This window comes from Cervus canadensis, chromosome 4 (genome assembly GCF_019320065.1).
Source record: "Cervus canadensis isolate Bull #8, Minnesota chromosome 4, ASM1932006v1, whole genome shotgun sequence".
Taxonomy (NCBI): domain Eukaryota; kingdom Metazoa; phylum Chordata; class Mammalia; order Artiodactyla; family Cervidae; genus Cervus; species Cervus canadensis.
This window is the reverse complement of record NC_057389.1, coordinates 44272522-44295115: the sequence shown is the minus strand read 5'-3', so window position 1 is coordinate 44295115 and position 22594 is coordinate 44272522. Positions and strand designations below refer to the sequence as shown.

The window sequence follows — 22594 nt, the reverse complement described above, 5'->3', positions numbered from 1 at the left end:
CTGGAGTGGGTTGCCCTGTGTCCTCCTCTGGGAGATCTTCCTGACTCAGGGATCAAACCCACATCTCTTATGTCTCCTGCATGGCAGGCGGGTTCTTTACCACTGAGCCACCAGGGAAGCCCAGCATGGGACCTGGCCCATGGGAAAGAATAAACATTAGCTATCAAATCACTTGAGCTAATTAATATATGTGAAAGTGCAGAGGAAATCATAAAGCATCCAACGTCTAAGTGGTTCCTAGTTTAGGGGCTCCATGGAATAGTCAGATATTTCTTGCAAATCCCAGCCCTTGTAGCTGTCCTGTGTGTGTATGTGATTATGTAATCTTGGTGAGGGAAGAGAGGAGGTTTTTGATAAAATGGCCTAGTCAAGTGGCAAAGCAAAACCAGGTTCAAAGTCTATTATTCTCTCCTGTTCTAACCGAGGAAAAAATGTGGTTTCCTTTTCTTGGATTTTCAACTGTTTGGGTGGGAGTTCTGACCAGAACAGTGGGCAAATTGCCCAGAGCATTCAAGTTCATAGGTCAAAGTGTATGCTGGTGCTGAAGGTCCGGATTCCATCTTAACAAATCTGTGTCTTTATGATTTAATCCCTGGAGCCTTGTTTGTTTCTTTTTTTCATGGACACTTCCCAGGGCTGGTGTAAGGAGAGAGTGAGGTAACCCTGTGAAGTCGCTTCAGAAACTGTCAAGTGCTCTGTGACTGCTCAGACAACTGCTATGCAAACTGCCCTGAACACAGCTGTCTTCTTTAGGGACTGCTTCGGCAGAAGCCCCTGTGCAGCAGGGTCTAGGGAGTTCCAGTTTACTCTAGACATGACCAACATCCAGAGATCACTGAAAGAAGCCTGGCTCCTCTCACTAGAATCCCTGCAAAATGACTCATGTAATTGCTCTGTGTAAGTATCCTTAGCCTTTATTGTACACCCACAAGATTCGGATGCTGTAGACTCCTGTGGAATGCAGAGGAAGGGGGAAGGGAGCTCATTTAAAATGCAGAGGATTGAAGAGACCACCAATCCCACTCGTAAAGGCAGCAGGGACCACTGAATGCCCCAGTCAAGACACCTGCCAATCATTCCAGACCCTCAAGTCTGTCTTTCTAGCATTCCTCCCAGCCTGGGGGCGGGGGTGGGGGGGGAGCCTCTTTCCTTTAAAGTTCCTAGCAGGGCTTTCTAGGGTCTTCCCCTCAGGAATTAGTTGTAGGAATAATTGGGCCAGTGGAGTGCAGAAGATATATCCAGCACAGCTCTTGCACTCCTAGAAAAGTGACCTAGATCAAGCAGCGGGTGGATGCAGGACTACTGTGGGGACCCCCTGCCACCTACTGACTTACAGTTGAACCCACATTCCCAGTCGCTTCTGCTGGCTGGGGGGCTGGGGGAGGGGGGGCAGAGAGAGCTGAGGAAGGCGGGGGAGGGTGAAGGGGACTGGTAGGGCTGTCCCTTTCGGGAGCAAGCTCCAGGTATCACACCCCCTCACCCGCCCACCCACCCATCAGCACACCCAGCCAGGAGGCTAAGGTGAGGATGGGGAGGCAGGGGGCCCTGGGGAGAGGAGGTCAGCTGCGGATCCGGGGAGCTGGCTTGCTGGTGGGTATTAGCATAGAGCTGGCTGCTTGTGTGAGAGTGAGGGGGAGAGCGAGGGAGCAAGGGAGGGAGCGAGAGGCAGGCGGCGAGGAGAGCAGAGCAGAGCAGAGGGGGAGCGGCGCTCAGCTCGCGGGAGGACAGGCTTCTCTTTTCCGTGCTCAGTTAATCTGGCTGTCAGTCGGTGTTAACGCTGCAGTTTAAGCGCTCCGATTCCAAGGGAAACAGACAAACCTCGCAGAAGGCAGGCAGGAAGCAAGCGAGGAAGGAAGGGACGGCAGAAGGAAAAGAATCAGCAGAAGAGAGAGAGGAATAAAGGGAAGGGGGGGAAACACCAAATCTATGATTGGACCTGGGCTTCTTTTTCGCCAATGCAAAAAGGAATATGCAGCACATTTTTGCCTTCTTCTGCACCGGTTTCCTAGGCGCGGTAGTAGGTGCCAATTTCCCCAACAATATCCAGATCGGTGAGTGAGAAGGGCAGCCTGGGGTGGGACTTCATGGGTCTGGCCAGTTTTTTGAGGGGGAGGGGGTCTGTGATCTCCCCCACCCCCACTGTGGGCTGTTGTGCTCGGCTATCTACCCCACGCTGTCCAGCAGCGAGGTGAAGGCTTGGGCGACGGTGTGGGGAGGGGGCTTCTCTGGATGGGATACGGGGCAGGGGCAGAGAAGGAAAGTGTGCTCTGTCTCTCTCTCTCTCTCACACACACACAGACACACACACACACACAGGTCCTCACACACCACTCACACTCTAGGCATGAGCATGTGAAATGGAGGAACCACTGCTTTGGAGAAAAAAAAAATCAGTCTCTCACAAGGAAAGAGGTGGTAGGTGTTTAAAGAGTTAACTCCATGGCTTGGTAGATGGTGCCTGATTTCATTTATTTATATAAATATGTGTGATGTGTGTATTTATGTGTATGATTATGTATTAAATATACACATTTATATTTGAGAGAGGCAGTGATTTCTCCTCTGTGGGAGGGGAAAGAGACCCTCTAAAAGAAGGAGTGAAGGATGCTGGGTTCATTGCATCCACTAAAATAATCCTAAAAAGCCACTCCCCACCCCAGGTGAAGGGGGCTCTCTCTCCCTCTCTGGACTCTCCTCGCTGCCTCTGTCTGCTGTCTGCCATGCTGGGCTGAGGGTTCCCGCTCCTCCAATTCTGGAACTTCCTAGCCTGTTTTTCTCCCCCTACTCCTTCAATCGCCCACTCCTCTTAGATTTTCTGTCCACGAGATGGTCTGTTTTTTACACACACACACACAAACACACATCCACATGTCCTTCTCCCCTCCTCTTAGCTCTCCCCATCACTGAGCTCCAACCTCGCAACTTGGAGGCAGGCTTCAACATGATGCCGCATGCTTTTTTTTGTTCCCCATTTCCCTTTCCTGGTTGTCATGCTTTTCAAAGAGGACCCCCATCCTCCCTGAATTTATGGGACAGCGGACAGATACTGCTTCTCCCAATAATAATGGGTGAAAGCCAAACAAACAGGAGCAGTAACACCAATAATGACGCGTGTCCACAAGGGCTCGGGATTTCAGTATGACCAGCATCTCAGGGCTGTTTGTGTCCCGGAATCCAGCAAACTGCTCTGCTTGAACGCATCTTTCTGGGTCTGTGTTGTTTACTCTCCCCAGATAGGGGCAAGGCTCCACTAGGGAAAGTTCCCATTCCTAGGAGTTTGTGTTCCTTGTGAGCATGTGTGTTTGTGGGGCAGTGTGCTGAAGGTGGTCTTTTGTCGGGCACACATGTGCTGCTGTACTCTTTTGGCCTCTCCAGTGGGCTGGCTCTGAGGATAGCTGGAATAGCCGCGGAGCAACTTGCTTTGTTTCCTGACACCTGTTAAGCTATATCCTGAAGTGTGTCTGTGTATGTGTATTAGTGCCTTAGACCTTAGACGCAAAACAAAACTTCCTCCCTCCGGAGACACTTCTCTTACAGCCCAGCCTATAGCCACCTACCTCCCCACCCCCACCCACTCTCCTTCATTCATTGCAGGGGAGGAGGGAGACTGGGAAGTGTCTGGGGTGTGGTCATCTTGGGGGGGAGGGTGGAGCATCAGAATCAAGAAGGAATTTTTTGTTTTTACTCTTTAAAATGGAGGCATATGACCATGGGTAAATCATTTGCTCTTACGAGTGGCATTCTTTATGCTGGTACTTATGTCTTACCCATACTTTGCTGATTGGAAATACTTGTCTTAAGATATGTGGACTTGCTTTCTCCAAGTGCATCTGTGTATACTGCCATGGATTAATAAATGCACGAGACGTTTTGTGTACATATCTATGGTATGCTCATTTATGTATCTCTGCAGATTTTTCATCATATTTAGCCTCAATTTGATTTCAACTGATTGAACCATTGTTTTTGTTTTCACATAAAAAGGTTGAAATGTTAAGTTAGAGAACACACACTGAAAATATCACTGTCACCAGACAGTACTTCATTCTACTTGCACTATCTCTAACAAAAGCCTTACAATTGATTTACTGGTTGTTAAAAACAAACACACATTTCTACTGTATAAGAAGTTAGAAATGCATCATATTGGGATTGGAATTCCCGAGGAATCTGAGATAAACTTCTATGTAAACACTCACTATAGTTCAGTCTCTGGAAACTGCTGATTTCAATTCATAAAAACGCATTTTAATTTATTTACATGTCGACCGTAAATACCGTAAATACGAAGGTAAGGTGTGTACTCATGTTGCTTGGAACAGGAGCCCCACCAGGCACCTCTGGTTCTGCTTTTTGCTAGAATAGAATGCTAGCATCCTCTGGACATTCCTAAGCCCCCACATCTTCCAAGTCCAAGGTGTTACCATGCAAATACACACAATGGCAACCCCTTATGTAACAAGTCACTCCTGGGATCATGAGTGATGAAAGAAGCAGCAAACACTCTGTTCAGATAATCAAGAGTTTTCCAGAGGAAATGAATAAACTATAGGGGACTGGCAGACAGGTCTTGCCAGGTCAAAGACTACAAGGGTCAAAGTCAAAGAAAGGGTTATAGCACTGGAGAAGCTCACAGGATCCCAGGGCTAGAGTTCACTCTGCAACACGCATTAATACTACTTCCTTTATGGCTCTCTAATGAGAAATGGGTCTGATACAGGAAAAATTAGACACAGCTAGGGTTTACACGCATACAAGAGCATAGGCTGCCTAAGTGGTATGCTTGAGAGACAGGAAGAAGAGAAACTCCACAATTCTGTTTTCTCTGACCTGAACTGAGTTGAGGGGTGAACAATCAAATCTTTGGGCAGGACGACAGATAATTAGAGGCTTTATCAATAAAAGCTCACCTGTAGAAGTTGAAGCCCCAGGGTCCAGTTGAGTCTATGCGAATTCTGATCCCCAGAATCAGTCAACAACTACTGACTCTGACCTGGGGAGAAGAAATGGGCCCATCTGAGGTGGGCTGTTGAGGAATCAAACTTATCTCTAGCCCAGATACCATGTTGCATTTTCTTTCTCTGCAGGGGGATTATTTCCAAACCAGCAGTCACAGGAACATGCCGCTTTTAGATTTGCTTTGTCACAACTCACAGAGCCCCCGAAGTTGCTCCCCCAGATTGATATTGTGAACATCAGCGACAGCTTTGAGATGACCTACAGATGTAAGTAAATGCTTCTATTTCTGAGATTTCTTTCTGTGATCGATCATTAAAGGGAGGGCCTGTACATAGCAGGTGGTGTTGCAAAAACATTGAGTTGTCATCCCTTGTCTTAAGAGAAAGTACTCCAAGAAAAACGTCCAGGGCCTTTTGAGTGATTCTGTTCATTGATACTTGAGATCCTGCAGTGCTTCATGGAATGGGTTTGAATTCTCGCTGTCAGCTAACTTTGAATGCCAGCCTGGTGGGTACTGGGGTTGACTGCATCTCCCCTAAATTCACACAGGTTTTCTGGTTCACTGGAGAGTTTCATAATAGAAAACTTCTGAGATGCGTAGAATGAAAAGTTCTGACTTGGAGAATGTGGTTTACAATACTTATGTCCTTCCTGTGCTCAGTAAAAAGAAAATGCCGCTAGATAAGGAAGGATACCTGAGGTGTCTATTTTGTTTCCCATTTTTAGAAAGGACCAATAATTATTTAAAAATTTGAAGCCTACATTATTTCCAAAGTGTTTTGAAGTGACTGATGGCTTACATAGTTTTGGGATGGCGTTTGAGCACAAAAAAGAACAGAGGTGACCTCAAGAAGGAGAAAGTGAAAGTGAAGTTGTTCAGTTCTGTCTGACTCTTTGGGACCCCTTGGACTGTAGCCCACCAAGCTCCTCTGTCCATGGGATTCTCCAGGCAAGAATACTGGAGTGGGTTGTCATTTCCTTCTCCAGAGGATCTTCCCCACCCTGGCATCGAACCCAGGTCTCCTGCATTGCGGGCAGATGCTTTACCCTCTGAGCCACTAGGGAAGCCCAAGAAGGAGAAAGGAGAGATGAATTTCAGCCATCTGAACTGAATGCATTGTAAAATGTGGGCAACAAACACAATTCTGAGTTTTTCTTGACTACCGGGTGAAAAGGAAACCTCTATGATGGCATGACTGCCATTTTAAGACAGGTGAGGGCATCAACTTTAATCAGTAGTGACATTTTCCCTCCAGGGATTAAGCTCACATGGGAACTGATGACATAAAAGTATAAACTGAATGGGCAAGAACAACTTAAAACTGGATTAAATTGGCACTGTAGGCTCTGGGTGCCACTATAGCCTTGGTAGCTTGTGCTAAGCTGTGGATGGCAGAAGGCATGTACCATATTCCCTCCGTCTCTTTGCCACAGTTCCCCTCTTGACAAGCTCTCAGTGATTTGAACTGAACATGCCTTGAAGGCTCAGAGAATTCGGCATTCTCCCTATTCCTAAGAACACTCAAAAGACAATGTATATGGAGATTCCAAGAATTTTAATTATTAATCCAACAACTGGAATTATTATTATAATTACTCTAATTACCCAGCCATAAAGAATGAAAGAATGCCATTTGCAGAAATATGGAAGGACCTAGAGATTATATTAAGTGAAATCAGAGAAAGACAATCATATGATATCACATATATGTGGAATCTAAATAAATTATGTAAATGAACTTACTTAGACAAGAGAAACAGACCTACAGACATAGAAAACAAACCTATGGTTACAAAAGGGGAAAGTGGGCGGAGGGTGATAAATGAGGAGTTTGGGATTAACAGATACACACGACCATATATAAAATGGATAAGCAACCAGGATCTATTGTATAGCCCAGGGAACTGTATTCAGTATCTTGTATTAATCTATAATGGGAAAGAACTTGGAAAATTATATATATATATATATATATATATATATATAAATACAGCTTCCCTGGTGGTTCAGTGGTAAAGAAGCTGCCTGCTAATGCAGGAGACACAGGAGATGCATGTTCGATCCCTTGGTTGGGAAGATCCCCTGGAGGAGGGCATGGCAACCTGCTCCAGTATTCTTGCTGGGAACATCCCATGGACAGAGGAGCCTGGTGGGCTACAGTCCATGGGGTCACAAAGAGTCGGACCTGACTAAGTGACTGACCACACATACACATGAAGTATATGTATATATGTTTGTGTGTGTCTGTGTATATATATATATGAATCACTTTGCCTTACACCTGAAACATTGTAAAGCAACAATACTTCAATCAAAAATGTTATCATTATTTCAGATTTCATTTACTGAGGACTTACTGTATGCCAACAACTATTTTATGGACAATTATAATAACATTCTTTACATTTATTGAGCATCTACTATGGCCCAGTAATGTATTAATCACTTTTCATGTGTTGGTTTATTTAAGTTACTTTATTTAATCCTCACAGGATCCCTACAGTGCTCTATATTATTAATATCTTCCTTTTAGAGAAGCTGAAACTAAGGCTGCAACAGGTTATACAACTTGCCCAGGGTCACCTAAAAAGTAAATGGTGGTCTTGTGAGCCCAAGGTCCTTGTTCCTGGACACTGTGATAGACACAGGTCGCATAGTAACTGGATCCATTTTACTGAGATTACCCAAGAAACAAAAGGGAGCATTCCGAGTCTTTACAAGCAGTGACCTGATAAAGCTCCTAAGGAGGAAACTTTAAAAAGCTTCAGATTGTAGCTACGGTTTTGCACAGGAGTGACTTGCTGAATAAATAAAACAGCAATTGTACATTTTGGTAATGTTGAAGTTGAAAATCTTGTCAACTGTGTTACTCATTATCCTTGAAAAAGAGCTGCAGTTTAATTGGTGAATTGTAGTTCTGTGAAACCATCTCCCTGGAAAGCTAAAATAATATTGAATAGGTATTTGGTTATTAGACAACCTCTCATTTCTTTCAATATGGATTAAAGGAGAATTTTTAAGGGGAAGATTGAGGTGTGGTCATCAATGTATCTAAGAACCACCAGATATTATGCATAACCTTCTGCATGTATGTGCCTATGCTTATTTATTCGCTGGATAGAGGCTCCATAGCTTTTGTCATTCTCTCAAAAGGGTCCATTACTCTAGAAGGACTACAAGCTTAGGGAATTTGGAAGAATCCATGGCTGGCATGTGTATTCACTCACACTGCTGAGAACTATCTCTAGCAGAGCTTGGTGGAAAGAGATGTTAACTGTTATTCTAGTGTCAAGATGTTGACTGACAGGACAACATAATACAAGATAAAAATTGGAGGAATGTTCTAAGGCAAAAGGTGATGCTTCTGTACTGTTATCTTAACTACCTAAGACTTGATCTCTAATAGGGTTGCTGTCCATTTACTAAGAGGATTGAAATGTGATCAGGGTATTATCCACTGTGGTTAGTGAACCTGAATCGACTAGATCTGGGTTCTTCAACTTGATTCCTGCCATATAACAGAACAGAGCACAGGTTTCTATGAATTTGGTCATTCTTTAAATGTTATGAACTGATACAGTCATTGGAAAAACAGAGATGATAAAAGATTTTTGTTTTCGGTGGTTTGCAGTTCAGTGGGGACACTGCTCAGGGGATTGCCTGAGAAACAGTAATGCTATTTTGTTCTTAGACCTTTAGTTTCTTCTCTTTAGTTCTGGGAACTGAGATGGTACTAGGCAACTGGGGTGGTCATGGTGACATTGTAATTCCCAGCCTGCCTGGAAGATTCTCTGCTAATTATCATATGAGATTAGGAAACCCTCTGGGGCTGTGCTCACTGTGATTCACTAGTCTGGGAAAACTGACTTCTACCCCAATTTAGATTGAGTGAAAAATATTGAAAGGAGCAGAGAGGTTTTAGGTACAATGCCTTAACTAATAATTTATTGCAAACAGAAAAAAAAAAAAAAACCCATGATATTAGGATTTAATTTCATGTGCTTTTTGATATCTGGACTAGTAGTTAACCTTAAATCAACTATCCCAGTCTTACCTCCAGAAAATAACCAAATCTTTATTTTTTCACCATTTTTCCAGTCATTTGATTGTTCTCCTATACATTTTGCTATTCATGATCCCTCCACCAGAGGGTGGAGAAGGGAAAGGAGAGGAAGTGTAACAGGAACTATGCCTGCTAGATGTATTAGCAACAGGAGACTGCTTAAAAAGGCAGAATGGTGCTAAGAGTAGGGGATGCAGGAGAAACTATTGCTAATACCTCCAGCCAAGAAGAGAGTTCTGCATCTTCTTTGCATCCCATCTTTCCTGCTCTCCTTTTCTGCCATCATTAAGGGGTAAAGTCACTGAACCGGCAACCCAAATGCTTTAGGATCTCCTCTGAGGACTCTGTTGGGCCTCCCACGTGGCACCTGGTGGGCTACAATCCACAGGGTCACAAAGAGTTGAACATAACTGAAGCAACTTACTATGCACGCATGCACTGAATACTCTTCCAGTCTCACAAGGGCAGGAGTTGAGGAGTCTGTCCATAGAGATGGTAGTAACGGACCAGCTAGTCAGCCTAAGTTGGTGTCTTTATAACTATTAATAAAGGGACAAATGAAATACTAATTGGGGTTTCCATTAGATTTTGGAGGAGCATTGTTGCAATGTTTTTAAAATATTTATCTATTTATTTGGCTGCACCAGGTCTTAGTCACAGCATGCAGGATCTTTAGTTGCAGTATTCAAACTCTTCATTGCTGAATGTGGGATCCAGTTCCCGGACCAGGGATCGAACCCAGGCCCCCTGCATTGGGAGCACAGAGTCTTAGCCACTGGATCACCAAGGAAATTCTGAGCACTATTGCAACTTAATTCTTACTTTTCACTTATCCATCCATTTATTTGTTCAGCAAATACACTGAATTTCCACTGTATGCTCAGCTCTGTGTCAGGTGCTAGGAATACCATGACCAATAAAGAAGACACAGTCTCTTTCCCTGTGAGGGGAGGCAGTTACAAATTAGCTGAGAGATCCTGTGCATAAAAAAATTCACCCAGGGAGCTTGTTTAAAGCAAGACTCAGGGGCAGACTCTAGACTTCCTGAATCAGAATATTCAAGAGATAGCCCTGGGGAGATATGGTAGCAGTCAGTATGGCAATCACACTTGGAGAAATTCTTTTAAAAGTCTTGCATTCCATTAGCAAGCATTTTTTGAGCCCTTAACCAAGCCCAGGCATGGTGTTAAGTACTAGAAATGCAGACAAAATTAAGACATGTTCCTTGCCTGGCAGGACTTTATTCCCAGTGAAACCAACTGTCCCATAAACAGAAAATTAAAATGTAATGTAAATGTTATAGCTCAGGTGGTAGAAATCCACCTGCAATGCAGGAGACACCAGTTTGATTCCTGGGTCAGGAAGAACCCCTGGAGAAGGGATAGGCTACCTACTCCAGTATTCATGGGCTTTGTTGTGGCTCAGCTGATAAAGAATCCACCTGCAATGCAGGAGACCTGGGTTCAACCTCGGGGTTGGGAAGAACCCCTGGAGAAGGGAAAGGCTACCCACTCAAGTATTCTGGCCTAGAGAATTCCGTAGACTGTATAGTCCATGGGGTCACAAAGAGCTGGACACGACTGAGCAACTGTCACTCACTTACTCAAATGTTATAGCATCCATTTGCATGGAGAATCAGGAGATGCTTTGAGAAGTGAGGTTAGCCTCTCAGAGGCTGGTGGTTCATCTGCGTTTCAATGATAAGCAGAAACATTCCAGGAGGTCAGGGAGGGGGAGCAGAAAGAAGTGAGACAAGTGTGTCTCAGGCAGGAGGAACAGCATATGCCAAAGAGAACTCATGACCTAGTTCTTCACCTCCTATGACCTCCTGTGGTACTCCATGCTGGCCTCTCATTGGCCAGTTATCAAACTCTACAGAAGGGGTCATCCAATGGCCATCCATAAGCCACCATCAGCAAAGTGTTTAAGAAGCATGGAATTGCACATCGAAAAGTGGGCATCTTAGCTCTCTTTGAAATGTTAAACCATTTGGCCACACTGGACCCTGGCTCTATGTAGCCCCACTTGACTAGGATGGGAGCATCCTCCCCGGATTGCTTCCTTCTCAAACAGCCCACTCCTCTCCTTGTCTTCACCTGCTTGGCTCCTGGAAGTATTGAGTTTTCAAGTCCCAGTTGATTGGTCCTGCAATGTGGCCTGTGCAGTGTGTTTATAGGTCAACTCTACCACCAGACTGTGAACTGCTATTCAGAAAGACCATGTGTAGATACTGTTTGGTGTGGCTGAGAACACCTAGCATAGGACTAACACAATAAACAAATGTTTCCAAGAATCAAAGACTCACACGGCATAGACGCTGGGGGGCTACATGGCCATCAGGGTGAGGTCAGTGCGCCTATTTGCAGGGCATCTCCCTCTGATGTGGTCCCACTTAGGAAGCCCGAGGGCATTCTAACAAGACGTTAGGCACTGGCAGCAGGCACATGCTTCTTAGTTCTCACCGAAGCATCCCTCATCATTTTCAGAGCTGCGAACCAACAGTCCAGAGACTTGTTTTGCTTGACTTGCACAATTCTTTTCAAATTTTGGCATAAAAATCCACATTTCTGGCTTCTCTGAAAAAAACCTGGGGCATCAGACAACTCTGGACCCACATTCCTGCTCAGCTTCTATGGTCTTGAGCTGAGAAATGCTGCCTGATTTAAGTGTATGGCATAATCTCTCAAGTTTACCAAAGTCCTGCCTGCTGCTTATCAGACATGTGACCAGTATAACAAAATCATGTTACTCAGCTGGGACTGTAAGCAGGCCAGTGTGCTTACACCTGATTTATATCCTTCAGCATCTTCCATTTTATTATTTTTAATAATATCTATTCCTCACTCTGCAATAAACAGTAGAGGGCCCAAAAGATATGTAACTCTTGCTCTCAAAAGATTGGTCTAGGGAATTCCTTGGCAGTCCAATGGTTAAGACTCCATGCTTCCACTGCAGGAGGCTCCAGTTCGATCCCCTGTCAGGGAACTAAGATCTCGTAAGCTGTAAGATATAGCCAAAAAGCAAAAAAAAAACTGGCTTTCCTGTAGTAATAAAAAAAAATGGAGGACTGGTGGGATGGTAAACAAAGATTATTTTGAAGACCCATCACGTAACAGAGACTTCATACATGTGATCTTGTTTACACTTTATAATAATCTTGAGAGGCTATTATTCCCATTTTATAGATAATGCTACTGACAGAATGATTGTGTCTTCTCCATATTACACAGTGAATAAGAGTCTAAGCTAATATGTGAAGCCAGCTTTGCAGACTCTGTAACTCAGTGACCTTTAACCCTTGTAAGATAGAGGACACAAAAAACTGAAATGGCAGGAAAAGAGCCCAACACAAGAAGTGCCAAAAAGAAGTGAAGCTTATGATTCAGGTTTAAGTGCTAAGGCTTCCAAGGCAGAGGTGGGTGGCTGTGGATAAAGAATGAGTATCGGGGGAGGTGGAACAGGGGTAGGCATTCAAGGGAGGAGCAGATTTTCAGAGTGTCATGAGATGAACATTTTTGAGTGAGTAAGTCACAATATTTCTCCTCCCCTCATCTCTACCACTACCATACATGATTGTTTTGCAATCAAGGCAGAGAGCTGTTGTTTTGCTTGTTTTGCAAGGTAGAAAGTTTGGACTTTATCTCTTGTACACACACTCAGTTACATGGCAGATGTCTGCATTGCAAGGTTTCTCCTCCTTAACCTATGTCCTCACTTTGAGATACACGGGCCCCAACACTATCTGTGGGTGACTCTGGGTTCTTATGATAACATTGATGATTGTAATTTTTTTGTTCAGAAACGTGTTTATGAACATCACTTCCTCTGATTAGTTTGAAGACTTCTGTTGAGAAGGGTGACATTACTATTCTCTTGGATGCTCAAGAGAAAGTAGTTACATAGGACATCTGGAAAACTAAGGTTCGTCTATTTGGCTATGCATTCCTTCAAAGCTCTTTTATTATTGCCCCACCCCATGGAGTACATGTACCACTACGGCCCCCTTTCATACCCTTGCAGACTGCATTTATTGATTACAGAATTTTTTTCCACTGAATCTAGACATAGCCTTAAATTCCCTCTCGCCAGAGCATTCCAAGCAGCTACTACAAATTGCTCAGAGTTGCAGTTGATACACAAGATAAAATCCATTTGCCATTACAAGGCACTACACTGGGAACTGGGGAAAATAAAATGCATTAGGCATTGATTCTGCCCTTAAGAAGCTCAGAGAAAATAGGCATGCACAAAAAACTAATAATGGAGAGGTTCTCGGCACTCTCTCTCTATCTCTGTCTCTCACATACATACACACACACATATGATCAGAGAAGGGAAGGAAAACATCCAGTTGAAGGAATCAGACCAGGTTTCATAAAACAAGTACATTTGAACTGAATTTAGAAGGGCAGGTAGAATGTAGACAGGAAAATAGGAAAATACACACACAAACATATACACACACACCAAGTTCAACCACTGAAAAGTATATTGGATTGAAACTTACAGACATGGGCCCAAATGCCAGACTATTTTCTTGGATCATTCATGTGTAAATGATGCAGAGGACCACTCCCAAACTTCTATGACCTCTAAGAGTCCTTCTAGGGCTGCATTTCTATGGTAAGAGTGAACAGAAAACTCCAGGGATAAAATAAGATGCTTTTGTACCTGCCTTTAGTTGGATGGAGGCTCACTAAACAAATAGACATTCAGAAAAGTTCCAAGCCTTTTCTACCAAGTTGCACAGTCAGGCTACATTTGTATGTATAAAACAGGTATATTAAGCCAACTGGGGGCCTCAGGTGCATTCATTCAATATTCAACAGATATGCTACATTTAAAATGGATAATCAACAAGGACCTACTGTATAGCACTGCCAACTCTGCTCAATATTATATAACAACTTAAATGGGAAAAGAATTTGAAAAGAACTGATATATGTATGTGTATAACTGAAGAGCTTTGCTGTATACCTAAAACTATCACAACATTGTTAATCAACTATACTCCAATATAAAATAAAAAGTTTAAATTCAACAGGTATTTATGGAGTGCTTACTACTGTGAACAAGAACAGAAAGCAACCCCATGCTCGTGGAGCTTACTTGCTAGTAAGGGACACAGCTATTCTTAAACTAATCATACAAATAAATGTGTGAAAGAAAGGCCATGATTCAATGGAAGCATATTACAAAGGAACCAGCATTGGGCATAGAGATGAATAGGTGTCTAAGCTGAAAACTGAACGCTTTCAGCAATGTGGTGCTGAAAACAGGAGGAATATTCTAGAAGCATTCTGAGCAGAGGACTGGTGGGGGAAAAGGGATGTGGGAAGCATGGGGCTGGAGAGGGTGACACAAGTCAGGCTTGGTGTGCCCTGTTATGGATTTTGATCTTTAGCCCAAGAGCTGGGGAGACCTACTGCAGGGTTCCAAGCAGAGGAATGCCATGTTCAGACTTGTTTTCTCACTGGGAATCAGAGGCTCCAGAACACTTGACCACTTTTGTGCTCCCTGGAGACTTTTTGCTAATGCAGCAACAACTATTGTTCCTTTCCTCCTGTCCCCAACTTGGGATGGAGTCTCACACATGGGCAGATGGATGGGGACAGACGGTGGGGGAAAGGCTGGGTGTAGGGCTGACTCTGTGGTGTGTCCGTGGACACACTCTTGGAGATGAAGCTGATTCAGCGGAGGGCCAGGAAATCTGGTGAGTATGTGGGCAGAGGCAGAGAATCATCTAGAACTCCACTTAATATTATCAATAGGGAAGGCTACATGACATTGAATCCTGCTCTCCACTCAAACCAAGCAATACAACGGTCCTCAAATTCATACTGCTGTTTCCTCCACCTACAAATTCCCCCTCCCACATTCCCTTGTTGAAACCCTGTCCTTCTGGTGTGTCCTAGTTCTTATATCATGCATGATAAGTTGCTTCAGTCGTGTCTGACTCTCTGTGACCCAATGGACTGTAGCCCTCTAGGCTCCTCTGTCCATGGGACTCTCCAGGTAAGAATACTGAAGTGGGCTGCCCTGCCCTCCTTCAGGGGATCTTCCTGACCCAGGGATCAAACTGGAGGTGTCTCTTATGTCTCCTGCATTGGCAGGTGGGTTCTTTACCCCGAGGGCCACCTGGGACTCTCCTAATCCACCCACGCACCCCTCTTCTCTGCCCTGTGGCCCTTTGTATCTTCCTCACAGCAGACAGCACATTTCACCCTGAGTTTTAGTTACCTGGAGCCTTATTTTATCTGCCCAACTGGACTAAGCAACTTGTAGGCAGTGACTTTGCTTTTTTAGCTTCCCATGACAGACTCTACCAGAGAATAGTGTGTGATGGTGCTAGTGAAATGAATGAATGAATGAATGTATAGCTGTATATTAAAGAACAAAGTGAAAGTGTTAGTCACTCAATTGTGTCTGACTCTTTGTAGCCCCACTTACTGTAGCCCACCAGGCTCCTCTGTACATGGAATCCTCTGTCCAGGCAAGAATACTGAAGTGGGTTGCCATTCTCTTCCCCACAGAATCTTCTCAACCCATGGATCGAACCTGGGTCTCCCATATTGCAGGCAGATACTTTATCATTTGAGCCACTAGGGAAACTGGACTATGTAACATCAATGGCAGGGATGAAAATAAGGCTGCATTATTACTGTTTACAGGGTAGCACTTTGCTACAATGAGGTTTGAGAGTTTCAGCAGACTGCATTATAAATTCCTTTGTACGGCTGTTATAACTATATAGCTGAAAAGCAGGGGATGAAAAGTCCAATCAAAATCTCACTTCAGTTCCTACTGGCCTGTTGGCAGTCAGGGTCCTAAGTAAGATATATATATATATATAAATAGTGCTAGGTCATGTCTGACTCTAGCGAGCCCATGAACTGTATCCTGCCAGGCTCTTCTGTCCATGGGATTCTCCAGGCAAGAATACTGGAGTGGGTTGCCATTTCCTTCTCCAAGGGAACTTCCTCACCCAGGAGTTGAACCCAGGTCTCTCCCGCATTGCAGGCAGATGCTTTACCCACTGTGTAAGTAAGGTATAAGGCTCCATTTTCTAAATAACGCATTTCTGGTTCAAGGTCTGGCTCGGCCATGGATGCCCTGCTTGGGCAAGTCAGTTCTCTTTTTTGAAAGTCAGTTTCTTTCAAATGAAGGGAATAATTATAGCAGTGATGCATGGTTATTTTGAGAAGGAGTAAATGATGGTTGATTTCAAATCAACTTCCCACTCCATAAGGTGCTGTGAGGTAGATACTTTTTTTGGCCCCTTTTCATAGATGAGGAAGCTGGGCTCTCAGGGGAGTGAGCGGGGCAATGGCTTGGGTTTCGGGCTCCATCCCTAGACACGTGCGGCTGGGCTGGGAGTGCTTTCTTCATTTCACGGTATGCTGTGTCCGCTCAGCCCCTTTTGGATGCTGCAGCTTCCTTTCTGTGGCAGCAGCCCGCATCCTCCCCTGGTGCCCATGCCTGCTGCTCATGCCACAGTCCTGCCTCCCTTCAAGGGACCACAGCTCTGTGCCAGCTGTGGCCAGGTTGTGCAGAGCACACAGGTTACCAGAAATCTCTTTCTACCTCCAGCCAGTCCCATGACTTTTCTGTAAGACAGCTTGCTGTCCTGCAGGCACAGGGAAGCTCAAGGTCACCGGAGGTCTGGATCCCAGAGGATGCAGACAAAACTGGGGTTAATGAGGCAGCTGGAGGCTAATGACCTTACATGGAATCTCTAGAATGGAAAAGAATTTTTTGAGAATAGCTTTTATTTTGTGTACAAAAGTAATGTGTGTATTATAGAGGCCACGTGGACAGACACACCAAACACAATAAAATTTGTATAATTACAGTACTAAGGATAAACTTCCCATCTTTTTTCTGAACATATCAATTTAAAAATTAAGAACTAGGGGGGTGGGAGAGAGACTCAAGAGGATATATATGTGTACATACAGCTGATTCACGTTCTGTACAGCAGACACTAACACAATATTGTAAAGCAATTATACTCCAATTTAAAAAAACCTAAAAATTAAGAATATATTTATATTATGGCTTACTTTTTAGAAGACATTAAAATGAATGTGTAACATTGAAAATAACATGTGTTCCACTGAGTTTAAAAAAAAGTCATTTTATTAGCCAGTAATTTATTTCATCTATCTCCTTTTACTGAATATCTAGTTTATTCCCAAATGTTTTTTTTTCTAAAAATAATGCTATGATGATCATCCCAATAAAAGTTTAGCCATTTGTACACATCATTCTGATTTTAAAAGCATTAGAGAATCAGTGGGACAATTTCCAATGAGATTTAATACAATGGCATATACAGGAATTGAAATAACTTGTTCAATGCCAACTTTGACATTGCTTTGTATGACCTTGAGAAGTTTTTGTGTCCAGTTTAGTTTCTAGATGTATAACAAGGAGTTGATAATAATATATTCTCAGGTCTATTGGGCAAATGACATTACTTACATGAAAGAGCTTTGAAAAATCAGAAGTGCTAGGCAAATACACTGTACTATAATTAACTAGGCATTTAATCTATTAACATAGTGTATTTGGCTTAAGAAATTATGCAACCCCATTTGGGCAGTAAGTAGTCACAACTCTTTTGGTGGCAAGGGATAGAGAACTGGAGAGTTTTGATTTCAGCTAGATTCAGGAGCTTGAGTGATAGCATCGGGACAGAGAGAAACTCTCTAGGTTTGGGGGCTTAGCTCTTCTCTAATTGACTTTACACTCAGGTGTCAGTTCCCAATATACAGCCAGCCTACACCTGCCCATCTCAAAGTCCAGTGGAAAGGGAACTTCTCTTTTGCCCTCTGTTCCACAGAAGTCCTAGATCTGATGTCACTGAATAAAAATAAGGACATATGCTCATTTCTGAACATGGCACATTGGCCAGCAATTTACATTCTTCAGGTTGTTCTAAGATTATTCACATGTTCTAAGACTATTCACATTCTTAGATCTTGGGGTGGTAAGAAGAACCAAGTTCTTGGTTTCCTTCAGCCTATATCCAAACTACATGGACATAAGGGAGGAGTAATTCCTCCAAAGGAAATCAGGATGCTGTTACCAGAACAATGGACATTAGATACTCAGTAGACAACACACACACACACACACACACACACACACACACACACAGATGTCCTCCTGTGGCACATGTCTTCAGAAGGGAAAATTCAGAGTAGTTGGAGCTAGACCAAGGGTCAACATGGTAAAAGAGATAAGAACCACCAATGAGAGAAGCGCATACAAGGGATGGTGGTTGGTATGGCAAGATCAAAGGTCAGTGCAGGCAACAAGTTTGAAATCCAAGCAGACTCATGGGTTAGTCCAAGCTATAAGGAGTCTCTGCTAATCCCTGCTCAGCCTAAGAGCAAACCCTTGCTCATGGAACAGTTTCAGGAAGCCCATATGCGTATGGCTGGGGGTGTCCCTTCAGGCCACTCTCTGGCAGAATGTTGGTGCTATCAGGAGCCCCAAGTTATCTGGTGGTCTTGAGGTTAGCCATACTTTCTCCGAATGATCAAGACATTCTCTGCTCTACTCAGACACTCAAGCTATTGTGCACAAACCCTTTAACAGTTCCTGTTGGAGTCTTGGCTACAATTCTGATAAGCCCACACCACCAGATGGTAAGTTCTTCTAATTGGTTCTATCTCTTCCAGTTTTTGGCAGGAATGAAGCCTTCCCTATGCCTCAAGATGGGGGATAGAGAGAGCCAGGAAGAAATGAAGGAGGTTTTAACCTCTGTTAAACAGACAGAGATCTTAAGTTAGTTCTTGTCCAAGGAAAACAGAGTGGTATGTTTTTTTTCTTTCTCTCCACATAAGGCTGTGGATTCACCATGGACTGAAATTCTAAAATGAATGCTGATAAAACACAGGATTGTAATGACTGAAAAATGGTTTAGATAGAAAAGTCAACTGGTCTAATTCAACCATTGATATTTATGGAGCATCATGGTAGAAATATGTGCTTATTTGGTAATCATTTCTTCCCCAAACTCCTTGGGAAGAGTATATCTCCTGGTTCCACTAATACTGTTTGGTCATGTGACTTGCCTTGGAAAATGGGATATTTGCATGTTTCAAGCAGAAGTCATTGAAAGAACATGTTCTAGAGAACCGTCTGCTCCCAGAAGAAAGATAAATGCAAAAGACAGGTGCTACAGTCAACCTACACACTGAAGTCTGAAGCAAAGTCATCTCAGCTGACTGGCAGACTCATAATAGTAAATACTCATTGTTATGTACCATTGAAATGGGGTGGTTTGTTATGCAGCAATAGCTGACGAATACAAGCTACTACTGTATGATCCACACTTTGCTAGGTACTAAAGGAACAACGGAGAGTGAAAGATATGGTCTTGGTTCCCACAAAGCACATGTTCTATAGAGAGATAGGAAATAAATACATTTACAAATAAAAACTAGTAATATAGATTGTATCTATGGTCATAAAGAAAATAGGATGTAGAGGCAAATCACTAGGTAGAAGAGAACACCTACTTTGGATTAAGTGGTCAAGGAAGACTTCTCCAAGGAGGTGATATGTAAGCTCAAATATGAAAATTGGAAAGGAGCCAGACAGGTGTATGATCCTCTGTGGAATGTGAAAACAGCCACATGGGCAAGTTAGATTGAGAATCTCAGTCTAGCCAGGAGAGAAGGAGGAGCTCTGAAAAGATTCCTTGCAAGTCAGGTCACTCCTAGAGCAGGTAGTCCAAGAGCGTATGTTGGCTTGCCTGCACCAAGTTGCATGTGCAAGTCAAAAGCTGACAAAGATGCACTTGCTGCCAAGGCAAGACAGCCACAGGACGTGGAAGCCACAGAGCATAGTAGAGACAGAGGTAAGACTTCCTAGGGCATTCCTAACAGAGAGGTGATAACATTAAGTTGGCTTAAAGCTCAAAATTCAGAAAACTAAGATCATGGCATCCAGTCCCATCACTTCATGGAAAATAGATGGGGAAACAGTGGCTGACTTTATTTTGGGGGGCTCCAAAATCACTGCAGATGGTGACTGCAGCCATGAAATTAAAAGACACTTGCACCTTGGAAGAAAAGTTATGACCAACCTAAACAGCATATTAAAAAGCAGAGACATTACTTTGCCAACAAAGGTCCATCTAGTCAAGGCTATGGTTTTTCCAGTGGTCATGTATGGATGTGAGAGTTGGATTATAAAGAAAGCTGAGCGCCGAAGAATTGATGCTTTTGAACTGTGGTGTTGGAGAAGACTCTTGAGAGTCCCTTGGACTACAAGGAGATCCAACCAGTCCATCCTAAAGGAGATCAGTCCTGGGTGTTCATTGGAGGGACTGATGATGTTGAAGCTGAAACTCCAGTACTTTGGCCATCTGATGCGAAGAGTTGACTCATTGGAAAAGACCCTGATGCTGGGAGGGATTGAGAGCAGGAGGAGAAGGGGACGACAGAGGATGAGATGGTTGGATGGCATCACTGACTCAATGGACATGAGTTTGGGTGGACTCCGGGAGTTGGTGATGGACAGGGAGACCTGGCGTGCTGTGGTTCATGGGGTCACAAAGAGTCGAACACGACTGAGTGACTGAACTGACTGACTGACCTGTCTTGGCTCCAGAATAGCCAAGAGTTGCTTCTAAGGATGGCAGGAGGTATGTGTGTGTGCCTGTGTACATATATTCATTCTTTCACAGAGGGGGGGAATGAACTAGACAGCTTCTAGATCTCCTTCCAAATCTGTGATTACAAAACAGTAAGACTTCTGAGATTTAAATTACGTGTGAAGGAAATGTTAAATCAAAGAACTTCATCTTAGCTCTGTGCCAAACTCCGTTTGTTAATTGAGGTGGTTAATTAGGGCAGAGTCTCTAACTCTCAAGCAAGCTGGATAAGCTCCACCCATCCCTCACCCATCTGGTAAAGCCCACAGAGATGTCAGAGCTGCAAGGGAGCACAGAGAACATCTGATGCAGCCTCCATTTAAGCTGCACCCCAGACACAGATAAGCAGGAGCTGGGGTGGGGGTGGGGGCGCAGTGGGAAGCTCATAAGGCTAAATGTGGAGTCTAGAATCTGAGTAGCTTATTAGCTTTGAAAAAATTACATTGGCTGCACTTACTACCTCTTCTTCCTTACCCCAAGATCATTCTGTATACCTTGCAATATGGTTTCCACTCTAACCATTCTAATGAACCAGTTTCTATAGGGTTATGATAGATATCTCTTCCACAAATATTATGTCTTTACTTCTTATAGCCTAAGATTTGAAGAGAGGATCTCCACACCTCTCCCTGAGAATCCTTCACTTTGTGATGCTACATTCTCCTCACCACCACAGTTGGGGCTCTCTGTGACCCCTTCTGCTCCCCTTTTCTCCCCAGTGTCTACCCTTTCCCCAAGATGTTATCTTCTGCATTTGGGGCTGAACTTATAAAAAGCAGAACTGGACACCTTTCCTGCCAAACCCTTTGCTTATCCTTCACTTTATATATGTTGAATCATCCCCTTTCAATATGTCATGTCTGGTTTGATTCCTCAGGCTCTGTCAGCTTCTGCATCCAATACTATAATCTGTTGATTTCACCACCACTATGATTCCTGAGGGCCTCCGTGATGGCTCAGATGGTAAAGAATCCGCCTGCAATGCAGGAGACCTGGGTTCAATCCCTGGGCTGGGAAGATCCCCTGGAGAAGGGGATGGCTCCCCACTCCAGGATTCTTGCCTGAGAAATCCCATAGACAGAGGAGCCTGGTAGGCTGCAGTCCATGGGGTCACAAAGAGTCAGGTATGACTAACTGACTAACATACACACATATGATCTTGAATCTGTTCTCATTTTTCTTCTTTCTCCACTGCATTCTGTCTTGAGCCTTCTGACTAGTCTTTCCGTGTTGTAATCCACTTGCCACACAATGGTTGGATCAATTTCTTCATAACTATTTCTAATCATGAAATTTCTTTGTCTTAAACAAACTGTCAATGTCTCCCATCTTATCTGAAGTTCAGACTTAGCCCAGAATATGAGTCTCTCAATAATATGATCTCAGTCTCAAGAAAGTATTTTTGAGACTCATCTAACCCAACACACTCTATATTCCAGCCAAAGCAGGTTACCCAGTGTTGCCAGAAACATGCCTCTCAGTCTGTCACTGCTTTCTTTGGTTCATCCCTCTGCTTCTACCTGGAACAGTCCTCACCACCAATAAATGAATGATGTGTTAGTATTTCATTGATGTATTCCATCAACTAGCAACGCCTCTTTATTAGACCCCGGGGATGTAGCAGAGAGCAAAATCAACCAAGTCCCTGTGCTCTCCAGGTCTGTATTCTGATGAACAAATAAACAAATATAATCATTTCAAATTATTGTTAAATGGCAAGTGGACATGACTTAAACAGCAGCAGCGGCTACAGATATAGTTAAACAGAGCCATGGAATGCAGATTAGACTAGAAGACTGCTTAAATGAATGGTAGGCTGCTCCAAGGAGGTGATATTTTATTGAGCCTTGTTATGACCAGCACAACTTTCTGCAATGATAAGAGACATTCTAAACCTACG

At 43.6% G+C, this 22594-nt stretch overlaps 1 protein-coding gene across 4 annotated transcripts in view; it reads left to right on the top strand.

Annotated features, from left to right (window-relative positions):
• Nucleotides 1-1671: 1671 nt before the first annotated feature.
• GRIA1 (glutamate ionotropic receptor AMPA type subunit 1) overlaps nt 1672-22594 on the top strand; it is a 336275-nt gene continuing 315352 nt past the window's right edge. For 2 of the 4 annotated variants that reach the window (XM_043464901.1, XM_043464899.1), the window contains exons 1-2: nt 1672-2051; nt 5088-5225. In XM_043464901.1, the coding sequence (XP_043320836.1) occupies nt 1970-2051; nt 5088-5225 (220 nt within the window). In that variant the 5' untranslated portion in view covers nt 1672-1969. The remainder of the gene's footprint in view (nt 2052-5087; nt 5226-22594) is intronic. The other 2 variants (XM_043464900.1, XM_043464897.1) reach the window with 1 other exon arrangement.